At 34.3% G+C, this 24,237-nt stretch overlaps 1 protein-coding gene across 1 annotated transcript in view; it reads right to left on the bottom strand.

Moving 5' to 3' along the window:
- The window catches only part of LOC132730250 (spermine oxidase-like), a 102,067-nt gene that overhangs the window by 22,976 nt on the left and 54,854 nt on the right, over positions 1-24,237 (bottom strand). The window contains exon 4 of the mRNA XM_060716130.1: positions 21,206-21,320. Coding sequence (XP_060572113.1) covers positions 21,206-21,320 — 115 coding nt within the window. The remainder of the gene's footprint in view (positions 1-21,205; positions 21,321-24,237) is intronic.

The following is a 24,237-nucleotide window of genomic DNA, read 5'->3' as shown; positions in this document are numbered from 1 at the left end:
ACAAAGGATGGAAATTGTTTATGATGGTCAGACTTGCAATTGTGCAAGATGTCATTGCTAATTTTGCGCAAAGTGCGTTTCTTTTACTGAAAACAACGCATTTTTGTACCTGTTTGCCCATTGTAACTTTAAGGCCTAAACAGAGAGAGCTACAAAGTTACAAATAACAGGACAGTATATGGTTTTTATATAGGGGATCTGTGTGACCTAGTTTTACATATAAATTTAACGTTTACTGTATGCTTATCTCAATTTCACTGCTTTTTCACTTGTTAAAGCCGCCATTTTATGAGCCCATTGAATGATTTTGGTCACATGATCATCCGCAGTGTCACAAATATAGTTATATTTGACATGTTTTAAGCCTATTTGTTACCATTGCAACCAATTTATTCAACATACGAAGGAAAGAAGAAACATGCATAATCTCCAGACTGCCATCTATCCATATTTCAAGTTTCATATAAAAAATTTCAGTACTTTTTGCATTATCATTTAATCCAGTTTATGTATTAAATTTGCCATATCTTCAGTCTATTTGTTGCCATAGCAACCAGAATTTTCAACATAGGAAGAAAAGAAAAAGATGTGCATAATCTCCAGACTGCCATCTACCTATATTTCCAGACTGCCATCTACCTTTATTTCAAGTTTCGTAAAAATATTTTCAGTACTTTTGCGTTATAGCAGGATCCAGTTTTGCGGATGAACGGACTGATAGACGGACGGAGGGTAAACCTAAAGTCCCCTCCGGTTAAACCGGTAGGGGACTAATAATTGTTTGCTGATGCCAATAGCATAAAACTAGGCCAGTTAAATTTGACTGCTCAAATTTAAAACTTGTTTAATCAATGCTAATGGAAATTGTCCCCAGAGTTCAAAGCTCCAGACATGCCAATAATGCCGATTCAGCAGGTGAACGATTAAATTGTCTTGATAATAGTAATTCTCATTGTAAGATCAGTCAGATTTTAATAAATTTAATATGTTTATAATGTGGATGCTTAAGTAACAAACACATCCTTCACAAGCCCTAATATGAACTCCAAAACATTAACCTACAAAATCAAAATTTCTGGAAAAAACATGTAATTTAAATCTGATCATACTACAATATCATTCTTTGGAGTCATTCTACATAATCAGTTCTGCCAAGTGGCTTCAGTGGGTCAAAAACATTTTATTCATTTGTCAAAATACATCTTGTCAATACCCTTGAGAGAAAAGCAAATATTATTTGAACAGAATACCAGTGATCTAGAACTTTCTCAGAATAAATTGCCAAATGTCAAGCAAGTGGACTATAGCAATATTTATTACCCATAGTGAAAGCTTCAATGCTCCAAATATGAAAATAATGACTTCATGTAAGGTTCACATGAAACCTATATTTCCGATTTCCTTCAAGACAGTCACTCTTGTATGACACTTTGCCATGCTCTTATGGAAGAATCTATCCCAAATGTTGTCAATCTAACTGACACTATAATAAAAACAGTCAGCCCTTATGTTATCTGTCCGGTATTTTACGTTCTCCAGATATTTCTTATTGAATAACTGTCAGTGGTAAACAGCTTACAATATTTCACTTCTACCATATTTTGTTCCTTTCCAAATGTTGCTAATACATCAATGTCAACCTACACTCATTTTTGCTGTTAGTGAAACCTGCATGATACCCAGTCTGCTCATGTCTGGTTGTAATAATAGATGCATGCAATTTTTATTATGATCATCATTAGGTTTTGAATGCACTTTTCTACAAGAAAATGCATAAAGCAACCGTGACAGAAAACTGAATAATGAATTATTTTATCACTCTTGAATTATTTAATGTTTGGTGTAAGTCAGTTAGGGCCATGTAAAATATTGGTTGTCTAGTCATTACATAGCTCCATACATGCCTAAGGACTAAAGAATAGTGAAATCATGATGAGTTTTACTGTTTTTAGGTTTATTTAGATTTTGTATTACTTACTTCATGTGATAAAAAGAATCCTACATTTGTTGTCATTTCATAACAAACTTTAATAATCACAGAAACTTTTTTAATATAAGGGCTTCCCACATGCTCGTTTTATGACCCTTCACTCTGCTTACTACTGATTTAATGTAAGTTTATATGAGATGACAACTTGTGAAAGACTTAATTATAACGTTTCATATAAAAATCAGTAAATCTGACATCAGTCACGCTTTTCTCAGAGAAAATCTCTGGCAGACACATATACCATTATATTCCATCATGTGTCAAGAACTTCCATTGTATGTTGTCTTCTGTAAAAGATAAATCCCTATAAAAGGTGAAAACCTAGTAAAATCTAATGGGTAGACCGCCTGCCAACATGCAATGCACCAGAGACAAGAATGGAAATTTTGCCTGATATAGTTCGATCAGTGGAATGTCTCTACCTATTATAATTGCAAATTTTACTCTGTATTGGTAAATCATTAACAGTTTGGAGGATATCAAGCCTTCAATATTTCAACTTATTGGCAGATTATTGAGGAAGGACTAAGTAAGAAAAATGTTGTTTAATAGCATTTTTAAGAAATATTACTCAATCAGAGCCAAAAAATGCATGAATAATAAGAGACATGTATATTCTGACAGTGTGACTGACACTACTATTCTCAGTCACAGTGGGTAAATGTGTCTGCAAGAAGTGATACAAGTTAAATTAAATAAGCTTGCAATTCAATAACATGAATTTATTATTGCCGCTCACATAATCAAAATTGAATTTTCAATAATATTCAGCTGATTCTATACCAAATCAGGATATTTATTTGCACATGTAAAGTCCTTAAAAGTGACATTGTAACTATAATGTAAAGCAGCAAGAGGTAAGGTACCAGGAGAACATTAAGTTCATCCTTTTGTATTACCCAATTATTAATTTGGCAGTCAGAATATGATTTTATTGTATCATAGTTTGGGGACCTTTCTGTTGAAAAAGTGTCAGAGTTAAATCGTATACATATACATGCACAGTGCGGTAACTGGAGTGCAGGTATCAGTTACCCGCACTCCAGATAATGCCCGTGGATTGGTTCATTTTTTTGCCGGGGTTTACATTTGTGACGGCAGAGAAAGGGGAAAGGGCAGAACTATCATATTCAAATGCTCGTTCATTGTTATTTTTTTTCCGGGTTTCATATTATGACAACAGGGAAACGTGCTGTCCATGTTTGACTATGATACAAAATAGAAAGAACACCAAAACACTCGGCAATCTGATTTATACTCGGGGGCTACGCCCCCTCGTACAAATCAGATAGCCTTGTGTTTCGGTGCTCTTTCTATTACTTATCACGTAAATAAACTTAATATGACAACTGACAATAATATGGAAGCACCTCTTAATACTATAAGTGTCTTCTATATATATACACGTGAGTTTCCCATCACAATTATATCATTGGACTGTTATTTAGGGTCTTATAAGCATAATTATAAGCATAATTATCATTACTAAAGAAACAAAAATAAAAATCTCGAAATACATCAGCACAAACAGGTTACAGTTAAGTTAAATCAAGTGCAGTCTTGTCTATATTAGATCAACTTTAAGGGTGAAACATAAATAGTATATATTCATTACTGCATTAAATTAGTCTGGTTTATAATTTTTGGGAAGCTTCATATTACATGTTATGCAGACTCTTATCAATACAATGATCACAAGGAAAGTATAACAGGTTTAACTAGATGTATTATCATACAGGAATAAATCTTTTTTTTTCTTTTAATTGTTGTGTGATTGTGATGTTAGTGATTGGCTAAAAATGTTGTTTATTTGAAACCACCTATAGCATCATAAGTTAAAACACAAGTGATACTCTTCATATTATTTATGTCACAGCTTGAACTGTAATTAAGTACAGTCATAAATATTTTCACATTCATAGGACATTATATTTAGTTAAGTAACAACCCTTTTTATTAAACTATGACCACAAAATCTAGGTTACATCATAAACTTAAATATTCATGTCATTCTAAAATGAATGTTATAACATTATGGTATGTCAACATAATTTAAGTATGTCAACCTTTTACATAATCTAGTTTACCTGCAATGTTATATCATATGCTGAACTTTCTTCAAATATATATGACATTGTAACCTTGTCTCTAAACTTACAGTCTAAAATGCTAATTTATGTATAAAATGTTAATTTTGTTCATAAATAAGGCTGACAACTATGTAAACATGATAAATGAGGGTAACATAAAAACTTGCTCTAACCCATTTAAAGTAATATAAATGTATATATAATTACATATTATATATCATACATAATGAAAACTAAAAATGGGAACATAGGTGACAGACACGGAGGACCCCACATTCCAGTGTTTTGTCAGTCTAGGATAAAAACAACAGGACAGCATAATGGACAGACAAGGGCCAATCTTTATACCTACCCCCAAGTGGCAGCATAAAAACCTTCAATGTCAATAAACAGTAGCTTTTTAACATATTTATCCTAAGAAGAATATAATAAACATATTTCACCTAGTCACCTTGACTTATCACCTTGAGATTTGATCTAGTCAAACTGTTCTTGTGCGTGGCACGCAGTCTCATGATGTGGTGCCAGGTTATTTGTGATGGAGTTATAGTGTGGACAGGCTGTTTGAGACCTTTTTTTTCTGCAATTGACCTTCGAGTATAACCCTGATCCTAGCCACACATTACTTGCGCCCAACACGCCATCTCATGATATTGAACATTTGTGCCGGTTTATTTGAAATTCCACCAGCTAGTGATAGAGTTATGATGCATACAAGCTATTGGAGACTATTTTTGCAATTGACCTTAAAGTATGACCTTGACCTTTGACCGAGCCAAACGGTTCTTGCCTGTGACATACCATCTCATAATGTTGAACATTTGTGCCATGTTGTAGGTCTTGTCACAAGGGTTGTTATGGGCATGTATAAAGACAATAAACCAATAACTTGAAAAGTTATGATCAAAGTTAAAGTTTGAAGACAGCAATGGGAACATCTACATAACTGTAACCATACCTTTTTCTAAACAAGAGGGCCATGATGGCCCTGAAGTCGCTCGCCTGTATATAGGCCCCAAAGTGGGGCCAGTTTAAACCCTTAGCTCTAGCTCTTTGGGTTCTTTAAAAGAAGATTTTTTAAGTTTTTACTATATGCATATAAGGGAAAATCAATGACCCCCAGGGCAGGGCCAATTTTGACACAAGGGCTTTATTTGAACAAATTTGGTAGACACCCATTAGAACATGTTTCATGCTAAATATCTTAGCTTTAGCTCTTTGGGTTCTTTAAAAGAACATTTTATAAGTTTTTACTAATAATTATGCATATAGGGAAAATCAATGACCCCCTGGGGCGGGGCCAATTTCGACCCCAGGGCTTTTATTTGAACAAACTTGGTAGACACCCATTAGAACATGTTTCATGCTAAATAGCTCTTTGGGTTCTTTAAAAGAACATTTTTTAAGTTTTTACTATATGCATATAGGGAAATACAATGACCCCCCGGGGTGGGGCCAATTTTGACCCCAGGGCTTTTATTTGAACAAACTTGATAGACACTCACTAGAAGATGTTTCATGCCAAATATCTAAGCTCTAGCTCTTTGGGTTTTTTAAAAGAAGATATTTTAAGTTTTTTCTATCGGTTGCCATGGCAACCAGAGTTCTGCATGGAATTAAATTCTTTGAACAATTTTTAAAGGTGACCACCAAAGGAACATTACTGTGAAGTTTGGATAAAATTGGCTTAGTGGTTTATGAGGAGATGTCATGTAAAGTAAAAGTTTACGGACGCCGGCCGGACGCCAGAAGAAAACCAATATCACAAAAGCTCACCCTGTCACTTTGTGACAGGTGAGCTAAAAAAGTTGAGAAAAAATGTATAATTTAAGTTTGATTATTTAGCAAGATTTAACAGATAATGAACTGTCTTTTGTATGATGTGACTGACATTTTGTTAACAGACAAAACATTTTTAAGGCCGATCTAGATACATGACAAACAGGACAATAAACTATTATATATTCTCTTGGGGTTCAAAATGTTCAGACATTGTGTGACTGCATGGCATTTGCCCAATTTACTTGGCATTTAAATCTCTTCCAGATGCAAATAGATACAGTCTTAAACATGCAAAATAATGTAGTTCATCCTAAAATCAATGTAGTAATGGTTACTGTATGTAACAGCTTTTTAACATTTACTTGTTCAAGTTTTACCATTATTATTATTGGTTGAGTTTGATAAAAGCATGAACACTTTCATGTCTAACTAACCAGTACTGGCAACATATTAGGACACATGGGGATGACATAATTCAAGGGCTCATACCTAAGGTCCCCTTGGTTAAATGAGATTTTGTGGCACTTCTAGCTGTGTCATTTGAAGTTACAAGAGGGCCATGATGGCCCTAATATTGCTCACCTGAATATAAATATTGTACATGACAAGGAACAAGTAATATTGTAATCTATAAAATTATGAAAGCAGAAATAAAATCTAAATCTTCATTTCTGTATCTGAAATAGTACATATATGTTTAAAAACTTCACTGGTTGCTATTGCTAAAGGAAAACAACAGTTCCATGAGAATTAAGATGTCACTGTTGGCTATACAAAATAAATGGTTTCCTTGAAAGTCAGTGCCTGCTATGAATTTAATGGTAGTTTTCAATCGTAACTATGGAAAGTTGAAGTTTGCCGATTGCTTTGAAAATTTGCAGTTAGCTATGAACAGTCAATGGCTACTATGAAGTCACTGGTTACTAAGGTAACTAAGCTTTAGCTCTTGTAGATTTAGTGAAGGATTATTTTTAAAGTTTTTACTATATATACATATAGGGAAAATCAATTACACTCTGGGGTGGGGCCAATTTTTTACCCCTGGGCTTTTAGTTGAACAAACTTGGTAGTCATCCACTAGAAGATGTTTCATGCTAAATGTTTAAGCTCTAGCTGTTTGGGTTTTTAAAAAGAAGATTTTCTTCTTCTAAACATACACATATAAGGAAAATCAATGACCCCCTGGGGTGGAACCAATTATGACCCCAGGGCTTTCTTTTTGCTGCCATGGCAACCAGAGTGCTGCATGGAATTCAATTCTTTGAACAATTTCAAAGCTGACAACCAAGAAACATTTTTGTGAAGTTTGGGAGGAGATGTCATTTAAAGTAAAAGTTTATGGACCGACGCGAGATAAATTGCGATCATAAAAGCTCAGCATGTTCCTGTGTGACAGGTGAGCTAAATATGTTGACAACAGATGCTGGATACGGGCTGATCACAAGTCAATAGCTCACCTATTAACAAATAATTCTCTAATTGGATTATACCAGTTTAATTATTCAATTATACAATGGAAGACATTGGGTTGTTGTTTTAATCATCAATTCACCTTCAGAAAACATGTCTGAGATGATAAATAAATGATGTTACACAATTGATAAAATGACATTAATGTCATAAAATACAGCTTTATATACCCATAATTATCTACCTGAAATTATTCCCACCAGAAAAATATAACACAATTCAATCTACTATATATCATGGTATCAATTGATTTTTGGCTTCCAGGAAATCAGTGTACAGGCTTTTCATACAGTTTATGTTACTGAGGCAGTATATAGTAACATTTCATCAATACATTCTTATTTGAATTGATAATACTTTAAATTTGTCAATATATAGGGAGTACAAAGTTGATGACATATATACATACCTGTACTAATGCAGTAATTGATTGCAACTGATGGCAATGAGTGTTTGGAACAGCAGAGGTAACAATTTATATTCATTCAGTCTCCCACCCCCAAATTGTCAAAAGCAATAATAGATTCATCTTTCAGTGTAAGTTTGTATGTGTGTGTGTGTGTGTGTTTGTTTGGGAGGGGCTGATTCCCAAGGGGTGAGGACGCTGGGGGTAAGGGGAAGTCTGTGAATACATTTAACTGACTAAATATACTAAATTTAATCTGTTGATCTAGTGAATAATTTAAGCTACAATTAATCTACTGTATCTAGATCAAATATTGTCATATCAATTAATCTATGGCATTACAGTTTATCCAGAAAATTGACTGGCTATTACTTCTTATCATCTATGCATGCTAATAGAGATTTAATGACCTATTAATACAGTGGAACCTGTCTAATCCGAACTCGTCCGTACCAGAAGAAAAGTTCGGATTAGAAAGGTTTCCGGATTAGAAGGTTTTTTTTACATGTTTGTTCATGTTATTGGCAGTATAGTTTAAGGAAAGAAAACGGTAATGCACTTGAAATTGCAATATAAATATTTTATTTTTGCAATCTCTTATCATTCATTTTAATACATGTGAGTACAAAAATGAATGAATAAAAATAAATAAATAAGCAAAAAAGTTTTGTCCTCAAAGTTTAGTTAACCTACGATGTTAAACAGGAGGTTGAGACATGATTAAATATTCATACCAGCATTTGTCAATTGTTGTTTACTTTATCCGTTTCAGCGATTATCCGAATTTACTGACAGTTTCCATTAATTTCCGTTACTTAATCACGTGTCAATAAATTCATTACAAAAGATTAAAAAATATTTCTATTGCATTATATCAAAATATTTAATGAAGGTGACGAAAAACAATCAATTAAGCAATTATAGTAGATATCAAGGCAAGCTAAGTGTAATTTTCACACCTTCGCAGATCATACATTTCACCCATTAATCAAGCGAGACTACTCTTATCAGTTTGGTGATGTTTACACCTACAAGATGTGCGATTATTTGTTATTTTGAATGTAGGTGTGACATTTGGCAAAATCTGTTTGGATCCGAGAGGTTAATTTTAGAGTAAAATAAGAACAAAAATTGAAAAAATCGTCCAGAATTCGGAGTAGACAGATTCCAGATCCGAAAGGTGTTTTACTATTGAAAATAGAACGAATAAATTCGGGACCGGACACTTCGTTCGGATAAGAAAGGATTCCGGATTAGGAGGGTTCGGATTAGCAAGGCTCCACTGTACAAAGTCATACAAATGCAGCATAATAGTCTAACTGTACATCATCCCATACCATTATATCAGTTCATTTCATACAAATACAGTCACCTCTCCAAGTTAATTTAGCTAACACAGTGCAAAACTTTGTGATCTTGACATGCTCTGTTAAAATTTGTCCTAAATTGCTAATAAGAAACTTTACACCAGTGGTTCCTTGCACAAATTTGGTGTCTGTTAAAGCTAATAGCATCCTCCTACACAGTTGAACTAAAAATAAGTACTGTGTTAAGTATCTTAGTAAGTAAGGGCTGAAAAATCTTAATAACCACATTTATTGATATTTAATATCTAATCTCTTAAATTTACTTTATGGTAGGTAATGCATATCAAATACGTCTACCTAATATCAAAGGAGAAAATCTAAGAACAATCTGTACAATTAAATTATAATTGTTCCCTTGATAACTCTGACTGGCTCCTGCAAACTTGAGGTCAAATCTTTAAGAAAATACAATAGATCTTATCAAGAATCTAGGACAATTTTTCATAAGAAGGGGCAACAACTCTTGTTGAAAAACAATGTCAAATTTTGACCTAGTTTGGCAATACACAGAAACTTCCTTGAATCTTTAGAAGTTTAACAATTGTTTTTGATAAACAATTCTTTGTTTCTGCTGCAATCAACAAAATTATTATGAAGCCAAGGTCTGAGTTAGAGATCAAAACTTTATGGCAGTTATAAGCATACTAGTTAATACCACATATATGGAAAAAAAAGTTCAAGCTGACATGCTTTTGAAAGCATCAAGTTATTAACTTTTTGCTCAAAGGCAAGGAAAATCGAAACAAATTTAAGAAATTTTCTAAATTGACAAGAGGCATAATTCATTCAAAATCCATGTTTGTGACTTGTAATATTTCATACAAGATTGAATACAAGCGAACACATTCAGTTTCAGGAGACATAAAGTTGCACCAGTACCAAAGCCCATTCCAGAGTAAATAGGAAAGCCTAATCTAAATATATAAACATGTCAAAATTTGCTCTTTTCTAATCGGAAAGGATAGTTCAATTGACTAATAATTATTTTGTTATGTAAAGTGTTAACTGTTGTTTATCCAATAACCAGGACAGTCTAACAATTATCTGAGACTCAAGATATGGCCCTAATAAAGGACAAAAACAAGATATCAATTGTACACATGATGAACATGTGGATCTGCAAAACAATTGTAAACACATATGAAACAGATAACAGCAATCTCATACAAATTGTTCCACACATCAACACAACAACAATAATGCATTTAAATACAGAGTAATATATAGCTTTCAATACCTAAGAGTATTTTGTCTTGTTTTCACTGATTTCATTATGAAAACAAGAACTGTTGTAGGACAGCAACGCTCGATTATTCGAAAAAGTTGTCACAAGGGTGTTTCATTGAGTATAATAATGCTTACCTAATTTATATATGAATACATAAAATTGTCCAAAAAGGTTTTGTTTTGGGTTTTATGTCACATCGACACAGTATAATTCATATCGCAATGTTCCAGCTTTATTTGCGGTGGAACCCCTCAGGTGCTGTTCCGTGCATTATTTCAGGCACGAACAGGCACCTGAGTAGAACTACCGACGTTCCGTAAGCTAGCTGGATAGCTTCCTCACATGAAAGAATCCAAAGTCCCTGTCGGGATTCGAACCCACAGCAGTGAGGGGCAAGTGGTTTGAAGCCAACAACTTTAACCACTCTGCCATGGACGCCCCCGTCCCAAAAGATACAAAGGCTTGTTATTAAGATGTTTTATTGAGTAACTTACTACTTAATTATTATGAATGCATAAAATTGTCCCAAAAAAGGCACAAACCCTTCAGTAGTTATGGAGATACCAGCTTACAAGCAAAAACTTTACCAAGAATTCAAACAAGAGGGCCATGATGGCCCTGAGGTCGCTCACCTGTATATAGCCCCCCCCCCCTCCCCCGGGCCAATTTTTACCCAAGGGCTTTTATTTGTTTATTTGAACAGACTTGGTTGACACCCATAAGATGTTTCATGCTAAACATCTAAGTTCTAGCTCATTGGGTTTTTTAAAAGAAGATTTTTAAAGTTTTTACTATACACATATAGTTAAAAACAATGACACCCTGGGGCAGGGCCAGTTTTGACCCCCGGGCTTTTATTTGAACAAACTTTGTAGATATATACTTAAAGATGTTTCATGCTTAATATCTAAACTCTAGCTATTTGGGTTTTTTCAAAGAAGATTTTTAAGTTTTTGCTAGACACATATCAGGAAAATCAATGACTATCCCACCCCCCCCCCCCCCCCCCCCCGGTTGGTAGACACTCATTAGAAGATGTTTCATGCTAAATATCTTAGCTCTAGCTCTTTGGGTTCTTTAAAAGAAGATTTTTTAAGTTTTTACTAAATGCATATAGGGAAAATCTATGACCCCCTGGGGCGGGGTCAATTTTGACCCCAGGACTTTTATTTGAACAAACTTGGTAGACATTCACTAGAAGATGTTTCATGCCAAATATCTAAGCTCTAGCTCTTATGGTTCTTTAAAAGAAGATTTTTTAAGTTTTCACTATATGCATATAGGGAAAATCAATGACCCCCCGGGGTGGGGCCAATTTTGACCACAGGGCTTTAATTTGAACAAACTTGGTAGACACTAATTAGAAGATGTTTCATGCTTAATATCTTTGCTCTAGCTATTTTGGTTCTTTAAAAGAAGATTTTTTAAGTTTTTACTATATGCATATAGGGAAAATCAATGACCCCCCAGGGTGAAGCCATTTTTGACCACAGGGCTTTAATTTGAACAAACTTGGTAGACATTCACTAGAAGATGTTTCATGCTTAAGATCTAAGCTCTAGCTCTCATGGTTCTTTAAAAGAAGATTTTTTAAGTTTTTACTATATGCATATAGGGAAAATCAATGACCCCCCTGGGGCGGGGCCAATTTTGACCCCAGGGCTTTTATTTTAACAAACTTGGTAGACATTCACTAGAAGATGTTTCATGCCAAATATCTAAGCTCTAGCTCTTAGGGTTGTTTAATAGAAGATATTTAAAGATTTTTCTTTCGGTTGCCATGGCAACCAGAGTTCTGCATGGAATTAAATTCTTTGAACAATTTTTAAAGGTGACCACCAAAGGAACATTCCTGTGAAGTTTGGATGAAATTGGCTCAGTGGTTTATGAGGAGATGTCATTTTAAGCAAAAGTTTACGGACGGACGGACGCCGGACGAAAAGCGATCACAAAAGCTCACCCTGTCACTTTGTGACAGGTGAGCTAAAAAGTCGAAAAGGGGCATAATTATGAAAAAAAATCAGAGTTATGGATATTGAGCCAATCATGTAAGATAGGATATGATATGGTACACAGAGAATAAGTGTGTGAAGTTTCAATTAATTCCCTTCAGTAGTTATGGAGATAATTGCTTACAAGCAAAAACTTAACCAAGAATTTCTAAGTTGAAAAAAGGGCATAATTATGCAAAAATGCAAATCAGAGTTATGGGACTTGTGCCAATCATATTAGATAATCACAGAGAAAAAGTATGTGAATCCATTCCCTTCAGAAGCAATTGAGATACTTGCTCACACCCAAAAAACTTAACCACAGGGTTGCTGACGCCGATGCCGACAAATGGGTGACTGCATTAGCTCGATTATTCTGCGAATAGTTGAGCTAATGATGTCACAGTTCATTATTTCTTGATATTAAAGTTTGATCAAGACAAGAGAAGAACACACCTAACTATAGAGAAAATAATATACAAATTACTTTGTTGCAACATAGTGGTCAAAGAGTAAACTAAATGTATGCCATAAAGTGCAGAACATTAACTTTGACAGAAGCTTACATGTACATAAACAAGAGGGCCAAGATGGCCCTAGATCGCTCACCTGATCCATCCAACTCATCAGAACAATTACCTAGACAAAAATTCTGACCAAGTTTCATGACAGGTGAGTGAAAAATATGACCACTAGAGTGTTATCAAGGTGTTTCCATATTTGAGCGGTGTGACCTAGTTTTTGAACCCAGGTGACCCATATTCAAACTTGACCTAGAAATCATCAAAACAAACGTTCAGACCAATTTCCAGGATATTCGGATCAAAACAGATCAAAACAAGATTGCATTTGAGAAAAATGCTATGCCACCGCATTAATACAACACTAAATAGTAGTGTCGGAACAGATTTTCTTTGTTTCTATACAATTTTGAAGATTGTCATAATGCATAGATCCCTGACCTATCTAATTCTTATTATCAGATTAGTGGTTAAATCTGTTGTTAACTCAATAAAAGATCAGAGTAGGAATATATCAATGCACTCGAGTCTAGTGAATTTGGTGGTGAAGGTCATATTTCACACAGCCTAAATTTCATGACTACATCAAAGGACAACATAGTAAGACACTTTGTCAAAATCTAGGTCAGCTGAAATCAAAGTTCACTTAACATCTTAATCTGTACACATGGTTCAAATTTCATAGCTGTACATCAAAGGACAAGAAAGTAGGTCACATCATCAAAATCTAGTTCACCTGATATCAAAGTTTAATTTTACAACTAAAACTGTGCACATGGTCAAAATTTCATTGCTGTACATCAAAGGACAAGAAAGTAGGTCACTGTCCCCTTGGGCAAGGCAAAATTTTGGACCCAAGGGTTTAATTCAAAACAATCTTGATACAGGTCCACCAAACAACATTTCAAGTCAAATATCTAAGCTGTAGCTGTCTCCTATTCAGAAAAGATTTGTTTTATTTTCTGTTTTTACTATGTGAACATAATGAGAATCACTGCCCCTGGGCAGGGCCAATTTTAACACTAGGGGCATAATTAAAACAACTTTAGTAGAGAACCCATAGAATATATTATAGAGCAAACTATATGTACATAGTGAAAATCAATGACTCCTGGGGGTGGGGCCAATTTTGACCCCTGGGCTATAATGTGTACAATCTTGCTAGAGGTTCACTACATAATGTTTCATGCAAAATATCTTAACTCTAGCCTTTGTAAATTTAGAGAAGATGATTTTTTAAGTTTTTACTATATACATATAAGGAAAACCTATGGCCCATGGGGCGGGGCTAATTTTGACACAAGACGCAAAATTTGAACAACTTTGGTAGAGTACCTATAGATGATATCATTTAACAAATATTCAAGCTCTAAGCCTTGTACCTTAAGACAATAAGATTTTTTTACTTTTTACTATATGTATATATTGAAAATCAATGACCCCGGGGCAGGGGCAATTTTGACCCCAGGGCTATAATTTGAACAATCTTGCTAGAAGTTCACTTCACAATATTTCATGCAAAATATCTAACCTCTAGCATTTGCTAGAAGAAATTTTTTTACTATAAAGTTTTTACTATATACATATAAGGAAAACCAATGACCCCCGGGCAGGGACGATTTTGACCCCAGGGCTATAATTTGAACAATCTGAGTAGAGGTCTACCAGACAATGCCTTATGCAAAATATCTAAGCTCTAGGCCTTTTGGGTCTTTACAAGAAGGTATTTTAAGTTTTTACTATACTGGTATGTACATATAGTGAAAATCAATGACCCCCGGGCGGGGCCGATTTTGACCCCAGGGCTATAATTTGAACAATCTTGGTAAGGGTCTATCAGACAATGCCTTATGCAAAATATCTAAGCTCTAGGCCTTTTGGGTCTTTACAAGAAGTTATTTTAAGTTTTTACTATATGTACATATAGTGAAAATCAATGACCCCGGGGCGGGGCCGATTTTGACCCCAGGGTTATAATTTGAATAATCTTGGTAGAGGTCTACCAGACAATGCCTTATACAAAATATCTAAGCTCTAGGCCTTTTGGGTCTTTACAAGAAGTTATTTTAAGTTTTTACTATATGTACATATAGTGAAAATCAATGACCCCCGGGGCGGGGCCGATTTTGACCCCAGGGTTATAATTTGAATAATCTTGGTAGAGGTCTTCCAGACAATGCCTTATACAAAATATCTAAGCTCTAGGCCTTTTGGGTCTTTACAAGAAGTTATTTTAAGTTTTTACTATATGTACATATAGTGAAAATCAATGACCCCCGGGGCGGGGCCAATTTTGACCCCAGGGTTATAATTTGAAACAATCTTGGTAGAGGTCTACCAGACAATGCCTTATGCAAAAATATCTAAGCTCTAGGCCTTTTGGGTCTTTACAAGAAGATTTTTTAAATTTATTCTTATAATTCCTATTGGTTGCCATGGCAACCAGATTTCTGCATGGAATGAAATTCTTTGAACAACTTTGGAAGCCCTTCACCCAAGGATCAATCCTGCCAAGTTTGGTTGAAATTGGACAAGTGGTTTTTCACAAGAAGATTTTTTAAGTTCACTATATAATCTATATAACACACACACACACAAACAAACACACACACAGGTGAATCGCTATATGCCACCGCATCGCAGATGCTGCGGTGGCATAAAAAGATTTTTCTATTTTTAGCTCCTGTGACCTAGTTTTTCATCCGAGATGACCCATGTTCAAACTCATCTGAGCAATTACCTAGACAAGCATCCTGACCAAGTTTGATGATAATTGAGTCAAAAATGTGAACACTAGAGTGTTAACAAGGTTTTTCTATTTTTAGCTCCTGTGACCTAGTTTTTCATCCGAGATGACCCATGTTTGAATTCATCTGAACAATTACCTAGACCAGCATCCTGACATAGTTTAATGATGATTAGGGCAAAATGTGACCACTAGAGTGTTAACAAGGTTTTTCTATTTTTAGCTCCTGTGATCCAAGATGACCCATGTTCGAACTCATCCAAGCTATTACCTAGATAAGCAACCTGACAAAGTTTATGATGATTGAGTAAAAATGTGGCCACTAGAGTGTTAACGAACAAGTGTTAACAAACAGACGACAGACGACAGACATTCAACGATCCTAAAAGGTCACCCTTAGCTAGCTCAGGTGAGCTAATAAATCCAAGCCTGGTCGACTACATATATAATCCAATGGTTCAGTGGTAATCTAATTGCCCTTTAAGGGTGAACAACATTGATTACAATCTATTTCTTTGATTCCAAAAACTTTGTTTTCTATTATCAATGCATTCTATTTGAATCCTTTCAAAGCTCATCATATATAATAGTTAGGCATTCAAATATCTCAAAAGTCTTAACACGACAGCCATGAAGAATGATAAAATATCCACAACAAATCATTCAAGAACTTTTAATTTTATACTTTTAAACTAGTTCTGCTTTGCATAACTTGACAATTACATTGTTGAAATGGCAATAATATTGAAAACAAACCCCATTAAGTTTTCCAAGTAAGAAATGTTCTATGTTAATCATTAATATAGTAAATGTTATTTCTCTCCTGAGATATTTTATATCTTGAAGTGCTGATGTCACAATAAGAGAAACTTTTATTTCAGCAATCATTATGTCTCCTTGACAATATATAGCTGTTTGTTTACCTTCATTCTTTATGATTCCCCATAAAGAACCAAACTCAGCAAACATTACTCATCATGTCTTAAAGTTCTTTTCAATATATCAATTACAAGGCAACAATCATCAAGTTGACAACTAGCCTTTAAGTCTTCTTCATAGCAAAAACTTGTTAAGATTTTAGAACATTTACTCCTACCATGACAAAGATTTTTTTTGTTTGGCCCAAGTAAATTTATTTTGTTTACACAAAGACCCATAACAACCTGTGTTTATTTTATAAAACAATAAATTTCCTTCTAAGCTGTTAAGGAAGTGAAACAAAAAAAAACAAATCATCTGAAAGCAGTGAGTGAAGAAGTCTCAGGGAAGATTGCAAGTTTAGTGTAAAGGAAACCACACTAGTGCAGGATCAAAGTCTTCAACATGAAAAGTTCCTAAAGTTGCAAAATTTAATGGTAAATGTCTGGCTGTAAGTATTTACAAATTATTTACAGATTGTTATTGTAAGACTGGCTGTTTGAAGTTAACAGGATTATTAACAGGGTAACAAGAAGACATCAAAAACATTTCATACCACATGAACAATTTCCTCTTTCCAGGAAGCTTAACAAACAGAAACTTTTAGACAATATATATTTTTATCTTACAGATTAAACTTTATTCAAACAATTTTCTATAACACTTGATGCAGACATGATGCAGTCTGGATTCTTCAAAATTCATCAACATATTCCCAGAAATTAAGAAAACAAGAGGGCCATGATGGTACTGGATCATTCACTTGAGATACACTACTTGGAAAGGTTAATGCCAGTAATGTGGTCACACTTAGTTTGACATTTTTTCTTCAAGCTGCATAATTATTAATCAGTGACCTACAGAGCAGGGATACTCTTGACCTTAGGGACATGCCTTATATAGCTTTTGTTGATGTCCACTAAATTGGCAATGCTGCATGCAAAATCTTCAGTTATAGTGTTAACCAGCATTATAAAGCCTGAAAGTGCAAGCTGGCTTGACTCTTTACTGGTAACAAAGGCTATTCATTTTTTAGTTCCAGCAGGTTTAAGTGAACTACATGTAGTTACAATTAAATAATGGATCTACAATTGTATGAAACATCATTTAATTATTCATTTTTTACCAAATGAATTTCTGAAACTATTTATATATGCATACTTGATAACCATACTAACTAATTATGTGACCAGGAACCCTTTCAAGTGTGGTTTGGCAATTAATTATTTAAGATTTTAGTCATGAAACTAGAACATTTCAGCACATTGAATCTTGATTAAAAAATTGATATGCATATCATGATATGTATACAAGTTATTTACTATATAAGTTGCTGTATTCACAGTTGCAATTGCAGTGCAATTGTTGATATTCTATTATTATCAAATCTGCACATTTTAAAATTATGGCACTTTCATAACAAGAGGGCCATGATGGCCCTGAGGTCGCTCACCTGTATATAGCCCCCGCCCCCCCGGGCCAATTTTTACCCAAGGGCTTTTATTTGAACAGACTTGGCAGACACCCATAAGAAGATGTTTCATGCTAAACATCTAAGTTCTAGCTCATTGGGTTTTTTAAAAGAAGATTTTTTAAGTTTTTACTATACACATATAGTTAAAAACAATGACACCCCTGGGGCAGGGCCAGTTTTGACCCCCGGGCTTTTATTTGAACAAACTTTGTAGATATTTACTTAAAAATGTTTCATGTATAATATCTAAACTCAAGCTATTTGGGTTTTTTCAAAGAAGATTTTTAAGTTTTTGCTATACACATATAAGGAAAATCAATGACCCCCGGGGCAGGCCAGTTTTGACCCAAGGGCTTTTATTTGAACATACTTGGAAGACACCCATTAGAACATGTTTCATGCTAAATATCTTAGCTCTAGCTCTTTGAGTTCTTTAAAAGAAGATTTTTTAAGTTTTTACTATATGCATATAGGGAAAATCAATGACCCCCTGGGGCGGGGCCAATTTTGACCCCAGGGCTTTTATTTGAACAAACTTGGTAGACACTCATTAGAAGATGTTTCATGCTAAATATCTTAGCTCTAGCTCTTTGGGTTCTTTAATAGAAGATTTTTTAAGTTTTTACTATATGCATATAGGGAAAATCTATGACACCCTGGCACGGGGCCAATTTTGACCCCAGGGCTTTTATTTGAACAAACTTGGTAGACATTCACTAGAAGATGTTTCATGCCAAATATCTAAGCTCTAGCTCTTACGGTTCTTTAAAAGAAGATTTTTTAAGTTTTTACTATATGCATATAGGGAAAATCAATGACCCCCCGGGGCGGGGCCAATTTTGACCCCAGGGCTTTTATTTGAACAAACTTGGTAGACACTCACTAGAAGATATTTCATGTCAAATATCTTAGCTCTAGCTCTTTGGGTTCTTTAAAAGAAGATTTTTTAAGTTTTTACTATATGCATATAGGGAAAATCAATGACCCCTCGGGCCGGGGCCAATTTTGACCCCAGGGCTTTTATTTGAACAAACTTGGTAGACACTCACTAGAAGATGTTTCATGCCAAATATCTTAGCTCTAGCTCTTTGGGTTCTTTAAAAGAAGATTTTTTAAGTTTTTACTATATGCATATAGGGAAAATCAATGACCCCCTGGGGCGGGGCTAATTTTGACCCTAGGGCTTTTATTTGAACAAACTTGGTAGACACTCATTAGAAGATGTTTCATGCCAAATATCTAAGCTCTAGCTCTTACGGTTCTTTAAAAGAAGATATTTAAAGATTTTTCTTTCGGTTACCATGGCAACCAGAGTTCAGCATGAAATGGAATTCTTTGAACAATCTTGATAGAGCTTCATACAAAGAGTATTCCTGCCAAGTTTCATTAACATTGGCCTTGCGGTATCATAGAAGATGTCCTTAGAATATTTAAAATGTGGACGGACGACTGACGACGGACGCCATTTGGTTGGCCATCCTAAAAGCTCACCTGCACTTTGTGCAAGGTGAGCTAAAAACAACAACAAAAAAACCCTGTAATTGAAAACAGACAAATGTGCCAAGTAGAGGAACCATGTTCTTTGACTTGTAACCAAGGCATGGTTACTATAGTGCAACAAGAATGTGGAAACATTAACACATATTTTCTAATAATCTCAGTGAGTCCAATTATTTCAAGCCTACATGAAAAAATGACAAAGATAATACCAGATTAACCATCAATGTACTATATTGACATTCAGGAATAACCTTCACCTTTTAAATTGGCTTTTGAGTGTGACAAGTTTTCCTAATGTGCCACAGAAATATGCTGTTATTTCAAAATCCATTCATAAATGAAGACTGGATATAACCAAACATGCCATAACGTCCCGGATGTCCGGGACAGTCCCAGGAAATCAGGTGTCTGTCCCGGAGATGATTTATGTCCCGGTAAAAAAAAAATCTAAAATAATCTAGTCTGAAGCAAGAAATTTTACGTTTTTATATAATTTTATTGTCAAGTTTTTATAAACTAGTCTAGAACGCTAATAACGAACAATTATCCCTTTACAGCATTCCAATGGTGACACTATTACTTTGATTGGAATATCTATGTGCCCCTTCCAACAAACAATTATCAGCAATAATTTTGATCAATTAAAAGATTAATTGTTTACCCCTGGTGTGGCTTCCTGAGCGAAGGTGTCATGCACTGTAATTAACAACTGGCCAGTATAAATTTAATCCGCCTGGAGCCAGTTATTGGTCAAACACTGTGAAAATTACTGCAAAATTTGAGGTGATGAAATCTACAAGATTCAGTGAATGTTTCAGGTAAACGACATAGCTTATTGTCATTACTTAACATAGCTTTATTCTATTCTGTGACTGATTGAATTAACAATGCCTAAATACTTAAAAAAGATAGAAAAACTGTTAATAATTATTGACATTCTGTCTTTTGTTTATGGTGTGATTAAATTTGCAAGTTGTAAATACCGGTAATATAGGTTGTATGCCACTATGTAAATTTTAAAAAAAAATACATTTGCTGATCAATGCCCCACCTCCAAATGAAAAGTGTCCTGGAAATGAGTCTAAAAATTATTGCATGTATGATATAACCATTTGTGTACTTTAATGAAACTATAAACCTTAGAACACCTTAGTGTAACTACAAACTCAACACAAATTGTTTTAAAGAACAATATATTTACATGGGTGCAAGTTGAAAATTTGAAAAACCTGAAAACCTTTATTCATAATCATTTTCCTACATAATCTAATAGTAAAGTATGATGAAATTTGTCACAAAAAAACCTGAGCTTCAGGCATATGCTCCGATGTATTTAAGCCAAGTTATTACAAAATCTGTCATTGAATGACTCAAATATATGGACCGGACATGACATTACTATCAATGAAAAAATTCTCTGTGACAAATTATCATGGACGTTAAATCCTCATGGTCATTTGTCATTAAACAATCATTCAAAAATCATGTGAAGGATTAGCAGCAGAGTAATTGTTAATTACTGGTTAGTTATAGCAGGTTAGGTGGACTGACCAAAAATGTGTGTAAAAGTAATGTGTTTGTTCAACATGACTGTAATATCAGTTATATTTCACTTGTAACACCAGATGTTTCCTTTTCACTAATGGTTACAGCACTTTGATAATGCACTGAGACAAACTATCATCATAATATATATTACAAATGTATACAGATTTTACCTACCTTGCCATCATTATTAGTAATTGGCTCTCCTAAAGCTTCAACATCACTGATGGTGGACCCAACCTTTATGTAGCAGTACGAGCCCTTTGTATTTTTGCTCTTTCCCCACCTGGTACTGAAAACATAAAATAAATTATTTACCCTAACATTGTTTCAAAAGGGAGGAACATAAGACCTTGTGCAGCATCAAAGGTGAAAATAAGTAATGCGTTACTAGTAGTAGGCAAACTGTTTTCTATACTGCACTGTAATGCTGCCAGCCAATAATAACTAACACTTGTAAAAACTTTGTGATGTTCCTTTTTTTATTACTACTACAGTAACTGTTATGTAGTGACTTACCTGTACCATTCACATTGTTACAATCATATGGTTCAACAGCTTGCTGTATGTCTTCATTACATTCTGCCAGGTGTTTCATAAAATAAATATATCATTTTTTTTGTTGGATTTACCAACTTTCCAGCTTTACTGGTGGAGGAAAACTTCAGGTGTCCCTCCTTCCTTTATTTCAGGCACTGTATATAGGCACATGAGTAAAACCACTGATGTTCTGTTAAAGTTTAGCTAGCTGGATAACTTTCTCACATGAAAAAATCCAGTCCTTGGCAGCATTTGACACTACATTGGTGAAGTGCAAGTGGTTTGAAGTCAACAACCTTAACCACTCAGCCATTGATGCCCAAGTGGTGGGTGGTGCTGAGTTGTGAAATACAGTATTTTGTATAATCATTAAATCCTAGGAGACAGCAATCTCCCATAAGCCTTTTTATGCAGATGGCTGTTCATTAATTTTGATAATTAACATATACACTTAATGACCTTTATATAAGGCAACAATAGGGTAGACAGGGCAAATTAAGTAATGGATGTTTTCAGTAAAGCAATAGTTTCTATTTTATGTCACCCCGACAGGAATAATACATTACTAACAAAAATCCAGAAAACTAGTTATAGGATAATCTTCATAATTATAATGTCACGTTATTGGCAGCCATTCAATCTCCTGCACAAAACTTGCTTATCTTACAGAGAACTATATAACAGTGGATCAGGCAATATAATTGTTTGATTAAAGTTTTTAATTTCAATCAATATAGAAGTTTACAGCTCAAAAATATTTATGAACCTGTACAGTTTACACAAATTATGTTCCTGACCTTACCTTCATTTTCAAGTTATGTATCTTACCTTACCAGTGTTCTCAAATTATATTCCTGACCTTACCTTTGCATCTTACCTTACCAGTGTTCTCAAATTATATTCCTGACCTTACCTTTGCATCTTACCTTACCAGTGTTCTCAAATTATATTCCTGACCTTACCTTTGCATCTTACCTTACCAGTGTTCTCAAATTATATTTCAATGACCTTAACAATTTTCTCAAGTTAACATGTTCCTGACCTAACATTAATTTGTTCTCAAATTATGTTTCAATCAGTTCTCTAAAACAATATTCCTGACATTACAAGTTTTCTTAAATTATATTTACTATTTATGACAGTCTACCTGTAGATTGTGTATATCAATGAGCGATTACCAAATTACATAGTTGTATAGTTATTATTGTAGAGTTTTACTAATTAATCTGAAGCCTGGTAAAAGAGATGTTACTTAAAGATTATGTCTATTTTAAGATTTGGCCGCCATCTTGTTCAGCAAACTATTTGAGCATTTTTAATAAATTCTGTTTGTTTGTGGTTTTAAGTTGCACCAACACAATATAGGTCATATGGTAACTTTCCATTAATACTGGTGGAGGAAGACCTCAGGTCCCCTTCTGTGCATCATTTCAGGCACAAACTGGCATCTGAATACAACCACTTGCGCTCTGTAACCTACCTAGATAGCTTACTACATTACAGTTTTTGCATGACAACGTCGATGACACAGCAATAGATAGCTTGACTTTTTCTTAAAAAAAACAAACAAAAACAAAAAAAAACAGACAAGCTAAAAAAAAAAAAGATGCAAATGTTGCCTAGAAAACTCAAAATTTATTTATAGATACATTCACAGATTTGGCTTTATATAAAAAACTATTTTGTATACAACAAACATTTCATTGAGTCATTGCCCATACAGTAATAACATTAAGTTTGTATAATAATATTTAAACAAGAGGGTCATGATGGCCCTAGATAGCTTACCTGACCCATCAAACTCATCCGAACAATTACCTAGGTAAGCATCCTGACAAAGTTTGATGATGATTGAGGCAAAAATGTGACCACTAGAATGTTAACGAACAAGTGTGGACGGACGACAGACATTCAACGATCCTAAAAGCTCACCCTGAGCTAGCTCAGGTGAGCTAAAAAGAAAATATAAATAACATATATCTAAATATTTCATTTATAAAAGGAATTGTAATGTAAGAACTTCCTGTGAATCATTTATTAATGTAAGTTAAGATGACAATAAGATACTATTCCATCATGTCTGAACTTTGCCAATAAAAACAGTTAAAGTTATGAATAAATTTCTGATGTTAACTTGTTTGTCTGACATAAAATATATGTGAATGTGGCACAGCAACTGTCATAATTTAACTTTCTTTCAAAACATTCATGCAAATTTATTCTAAACAAGAAATTTTAAACCAACTCTATCTGTCTTACCGAGACTTATATGTTAAATATAATGGGAATCCATTCAAACTTTACCAGTATTCTTTACATTTCCTGCAGCATTAATTTTGCACCAACCTACTTTATATAATAATCAGTAAAATCATAATTATATCCTGTAGCATTTGACAATGACATTATTTCAGCACATTACGTCAAATTACATATTTTAGATTTAAGTCACATCCACCCGAACTCACTCCAGACAGGAGAGCTTAGTTTAGCCATGCTTATTTAAGATAATTAACTGTGAAGAAAGTTTATATTACATCCTAAAACTAATAAGTAACTGGTGAATGAGGCAAGTTTGGTTGTGACTCCACTTGCACCAAAACTACTAGGCCAACACATAAACATTCAGTAGACTTGAGATCAACACTTGCGAGGCATCTGAAAGTTAA

Source organism: Ruditapes philippinarum, unplaced genomic scaffold, assembly GCF_026571515.1.
Source record: "Ruditapes philippinarum isolate M1 unplaced genomic scaffold, ASM2657151v2 ctg1655_1_1_1_1, whole genome shotgun sequence".
Taxonomy (NCBI): domain Eukaryota; kingdom Metazoa; phylum Mollusca; class Bivalvia; order Venerida; family Veneridae; genus Ruditapes; species Ruditapes philippinarum.
Note: the sequence above shows the minus strand (reverse complement) of the source record. Positions and strands in the feature narration are given on the sequence as shown.